Source organism: Lupinus angustifolius, chromosome LG06, assembly GCF_001865875.1.
Source record: "Lupinus angustifolius cultivar Tanjil chromosome LG06, LupAngTanjil_v1.0, whole genome shotgun sequence".
In the NCBI taxonomy this organism is placed as follows: Eukaryota; Viridiplantae; Streptophyta; class Magnoliopsida; order Fabales; family Fabaceae; genus Lupinus; species Lupinus angustifolius.
This window is the reverse complement of record NC_032014.1, coordinates 26,312,967-26,318,624: the sequence shown is the minus strand read 5'-3', so window position 1 is coordinate 26,318,624 and position 5,658 is coordinate 26,312,967. Positions and strand designations below refer to the sequence as shown.

At 29.4% G+C, this 5,658-nt stretch overlaps 1 protein-coding gene across 3 annotated transcripts; it reads right to left on the bottom strand.

The window, feature by feature from the left end:
• LOC109350352 (SUMO-conjugating enzyme SCE1-like) lies at positions 1–2,703 on the bottom strand. 3 transcript variants are annotated; one of them, XM_019591594.1, is made up of 6 exons: positions 2,626–2,703; positions 1,103–1,246; positions 906–989; positions 572–724; positions 365–478; positions 1–279 (listed from the first exon to the last, which is right to left on the bottom strand). In XM_019591594.1, exons 2-6 carry the CDS (start codon positions 1,169–1,171, stop codon positions 217–219), a joined length of 483 nt encoding a protein of 160 aa, XP_019447139.1. In that variant the 5' UTR covers positions 1,172–1,246; positions 2,626–2,703; the 3' UTR covers positions 1–216. The 3 variants fall into 3 exon arrangements, with proteins under 3 accessions (XP_019447139.1, XP_019447141.1, XP_019447140.1); XM_019591596.1 differs by having other exon boundaries at positions 1,103–1,243; positions 2,626–2,683; XM_019591595.1 differs by having other exon boundaries at positions 1,103–1,300; positions 2,626–2,677.

The window sequence follows — 5,658 nt, the reverse complement described above, 5'->3', positions numbered from 1 at the left end:
AAAAAATAACAAAATAGTACCAAGCTTCAAAACTTACTCTTACAACCCAGATATACAAGGATGGAGCATAAATATATAATGTGCCAGAAAAATCTTTCCTCAAGGCCTTTTTAATAACTAGCCAGGAAAATAATGATTAGGTCTAAGTAACTAAAAAAACTTAATTTAAGAAGGTAATAAACAAGTCCATTATTACAAACCAAACCAAGCAAAATGCTAATCAACAGAAAGATATTGTGTAGCCTGCTCCTGCACCCTTCTTTTGTATTCAGCAGGGTCCTGCATATCGAAGGAATATTATTTAGCATGCTCTTTTCAACAACACTGCAAGTTCAAATGTAGATACAAGCGAATGGAGAAGAACCTTGACAAAAAGCTGGTTGAATTCATGATTCGCAGCACTGACTGGATTAGGTTTGTCAAGCAGATCCTGAATGCCAATAAGTATTTGCCTCACAGTAATCGATGGTTTCCAATCCTTGAAAAACCGGATGCACAAATCACGATTTTTTTACTTAAATCCAATTCTAAATAACAGAATCTACATATACCCTTGGGCTGGTACACTTACCCCAGACTCACTAAGGATTGACAGGCATACCATTCCAGAAGGATAAACATTAGGATGTAAGAACCCTTGAGGAAATTTGCAAATCGGAGGCTTGTGAGGGTAATCGTCGTTAAACTTAAGATTTACAGGATAGAATCCCCCTTCATAGCAAGTCTGCAGTATTGACAAAGTCAGCCCAACAATTAAAACCATTAATTGACATTATAATATCTTCAAAATCTAAAGCCCACAGATGACATAAATAAGTTTGAATGAAGACCATTTACTAGAAGTTAAGTAGAAAATAAGCATGGTTAATTTATATAACAGACAAGATTTTGGATAAAACACTCACTCCAGCCTTGCCAGGGATAATGCACTGCCAAGACAAAAAATCCACAGACCCATCTGGTTTGGTTTCGGGCTTCGCCACAAAACCCTAGCACAGGAAAAGTGAGATTGATAAATGACTTCAGAAGAACATACATAAAAGTCAAAAGAAGAAAGAGATCAACTGATGATAAATAACATAGAAAGGGTAATAGTATATACATATGGATGATTCTTTCTCCACGACTTTCGCTCTTCAGCAAGGCGACCACGCGCAACTCCACAAGACATCCCTTGCTTAGTTTTGTTTTTTTACAAAAAATGATATTGGGATGTCCACACCCAAAATCTGATCTTGCTAATCTACTGTGACAAGAAATCTTTCCCTTGTTATTTACTTCTATGCCAAATTACACTATGCTACACTACGCAGGACACAGATTCATCACATAAATCATCCAAAATGAGAGCAAAGGAAAACAAAATACAGAATGAAGGCTTCTTTTAGGTTACTCCACAAGTTGGTGGTTATACAGTTAAATGTAGGTTATCACCCGATTTACTATTTTTTATATACAACCTACTCAGATATCAGGATCGCAAATGTTGCCTGTGAACATCAACCACCCTCCAACTCACAACACCTCATTATTAGGACAGTCCAGTGCAGAAGGCTCCAACCTAATGTTGTTTGGGGAGGATAGATATACGCAATCTAACTGTTGCACCGAGGTCATCCCCCTTATCTTGACTTAAAAAAATGTGGTTCATTGCACGAAGCTCCCACCTAGTGGGGTCTCCCTTATCTTACTCCGGCAAAAAAATCCCCGTTTCACACCGATTAACCAATCTGCCAGTATCGCACCATTACGGCAAAATGTAAACCATTACAGAAAGGGCTGATTATTAACTACAAACTTCTTCATTTAAATAACTGCCTGTCTAGCTTGCACACATGCCCTAACAATCTTACAGCCATCTATCCATTTTAAGTACTTATCATTTATCAACTGTCCAAATAGATGGAGATTTACCGAAGTTGTGACTGGAGTCTAATACTCCATAACTCAACCTGGATAACCATAAAAGGTGCCAATTATGAAAAGGATTTAACTCCCTTTCTAAGCAAACATCAGTTTTACTGTTTACATCAGGAAAGAGAGTAGCAAAATAGCAATAGCAATCAATTGTAGTAGAGTAAGTTCAACAATCAACATTAATAAAACCCTGTTTAGCTACAGAGCTGGAACTCAAAAAGACTATTATGATTATAATGATGGCCACTGCAACAAAAAAAATAGATTTGGTTTTAACAAATAAGCAAATATAATTAACATACACAAAAATCTAATTCGAGATTTTGCTTAATTAGAACTTGTACTAACATGAGTTGATACAGTGGTAGGAAGATTAAAGCAAATACTCGCAATTAGTTCGAATTAAAGAAGTAGATTTTAAATAGACGTTAAATCGTTAATACTATGATCATCAAACGAAAAACATGAACAACAAAACGATCATGATGAAGAATTGAAGAGCAAGTAATCCAGTTCAGAATAATACTATTTGATATTAAAAAGGAAAAGAAAACGTAAATAGTTATAAGTAAATGCAATTTATAATATATACAAGAAAATAGTGATCAAGAACAAAACGGAATATTTGAGAAAAGAACATGGTGAGCTGATAAATTTTCCTTCATTGTTACATGTAAGATTAAAAGCGAAAGAAGAATAGAAACATACCGAGGGAAGAGTCAAATTGAGTGAGAGAGAAACAGTAAATTTTTTAGGCACACAGAATGGAGAAGGCTGGGGCAATAAAAATAACCTCATTATATATTTGGTATAAGAGGAGATATTAAATTATCATTATATTTGTCTTTACTATATAATCTATTAATTATTAAAAATAACCTCAATCTTGACTTATTATTTTCATTTTTTTAAACATATATTCAGTATTTAATTAAATGTTATAAAAATTGGTTTTGGAGTAACTCATTTAACACGTTTTACATCAAAACTAGAATGACTCAACAAAATTTGATTGACTTAAGTTTAAAGTTGATGACTCAAATAATCAAACTAATTAAACTGATTGAGTTAATAAAAAATTATTCTTTTCAAAACATTTTTTTGGTACATTCTTTTAGAAACAATTGAAACAACATATTTTGAGATGAAACAATAGTTTGAACTTATTTATAGTTACATGTTATTTGTTAGTTTATGTTCTAATAAAATTTAATTGTTTAATTAAATTTTAAATTTATTTATACACTTTTATTGTAATAATAGAAAAAACCTGGCTTGATTGATGTTTTTAATTTATTTATGACATTTGGTGATATTAAAACTTCATTCGATGATTGTTTAATTAGTTATAGTAATGTTTTTAATTCGTAGTATAAAACAACAAAATAATATTGACTAATATTATAAATTTTTATATGTAAATTGAGTTAACCAATGATTCATTTCCCTAGTACATTATCCAGTCATCCACTGGTCCATTTAATAACACTTGTATGTATCACTAATTATATTTTTATTATAAACAATATACTAAAATAAATTTTATATATTTTTCATTGCATAGGCTAAATAAAAATATTTAATAGAAAATATATATACTGATAGTGTAAGTGTTTTTATATTGTTAGTGTATTATTCATCATTTATTTTTAATTATAATTGACTTATCTGAAAAAGTAATCCAAATACAGGGTGACGATACATTGACTGTATACAAATCTTTATACTGTCAGTATATAAATATTACACTCTTTATAGGATTCTCACATTCCTTATATTTCCCATTTTAAAAAATAAAATCGGGTATTAATAGAATTTTGCGTGAGTAATTAAAAAGAATACCAATGTAATGAATGTTGAAATTGTGGAGATATTCCCTAGAAAATTAACATATTATTAAAAAATAACCCCCCAAAAGTATCATAACAAGCTCCACTATAACACTTCTTAAACTTATTCTCTTAGTTACCTAAAAGGCTTAATTATAAATTATATTACCTAACCTCTACCAAATATGCTCTGTATGTACTTCTTTTGGTTTCAAAATAAGGAAATTATCAAGTAAAGATGCAATTAGATATATTTTGGTATTACCAAGATATCTATTCAGTAGGGAATCAATTTTTTTAGGATACAAGACTATCTCTACCAACAAATGTTGCTCCAATGATTCTGAATGACAAAAGTTTTGATAGAATAAGGCAAAATTAATATTTTCATAGCATTTATTATGTTTCTTGATATTTTAATTAAACAATATAATAATGTATCATGTGACACCCCAAACTACTATTACGAAAATAAATAAATTTTAAGCAATGTTTTACTGAATAAACTTCAAATTAAGGGTTGAAATATTGAGTTAATTTTTGCTTTTAAGAATGTCAATTCAAGCTCTAAAACACACAATTTACGAAAATTAATTTAATCTTTCACAGTCAAAACATACATCTCTTTACTCCGATAGAGAAAGAAAGTGAAAAGAGCAACAAAAAAAAGAAATAAAATGAATATTTTGTCTTGTTTCCTTATATATAAAATAAAATATTTTTTTTCCTTCACTCTTCCTCTCTCACCTTTTACATTTTATTCTTAAACATTTTAACTTCTCACCTCATATTCTCTTTTCCTCTCTTTCCACTCTACCAAGGAAATATAATAATAACGTACTTAATACTTATCTTATTATTTTAGTAATTACTTTTATAGTCCAAATCATTTAATGATATAACGTTGGCTAATTTAAGTTTTTGTCCTTGGAAATCGCATCTGGAATTAGTTGTCACACAGATGGATTTTATTTAAGAGTTGAAAATTTAGGCACCCTTAACTTTTCAATACTTTCAGCTGTTTTGCATTTTTTTTAGAGTGAATAATATTTCATATATAAATTATAAATGACACTTACACAATATATATATATATATATATATATATATTAAATCCAAATAAAATAATACTTAAAGACAAGAAATTATATATCCCATGTCCCAGACACATTCTGTGTTTGATAATGCTATTAAGTAGTTTTACTGAATTATAATCTCATGTTTGTTAAATAATTTGACTTATAAGCTAGTAGCTTATTCTTGCCTTCAAAGGTTTGCTTCAGTCAACTAACTTATCTACTCCAAATTGTCCATTTTTGTTTTCTCTAATAAACTTTCAGCTATATTATAAGCTTATGTTTGGTATGGATGAAGTTTATGTTTTCAATTAACATATTATTAAAAAATAACCCCCCAAAAGTATCATAACAAGCTCCACTATATCACTTTTTAAACTTATTTTCTTAGTTACCTAAAAAGGCTTAATTATAAATTATATTACCTAACCTCTACCAAATATGGTCTGTATGTACTTCTTTTGGTTTCAAAATAAGGAAATTATCAAGTAAAGATGCAATTAGATACATTTTGGTATTACCAAGATATCTATCCAGTAGGGAATCAATTCTTTTAGGATACAAGACTATCTCTACCAACAAATGTTGCTCCAATGATTCTGAAGGACAAAAGTTTTGATAGAATAAGGCAAAATTAATATTTTCAAATCATTTATTATGTTTCTTGATATTTTAATTAAACAATATAATAATGTATCATGTGACACCCCAAACTACTATTATGAAAATAAATAAATTTTAAGCAATGTTTTACTGAATAAACTTCAAATTAAGGGCTGAAATATTGAGTTAGTTTTTGTTTTTAAGAATGTCCATTCAATCTCAAAAACACACAA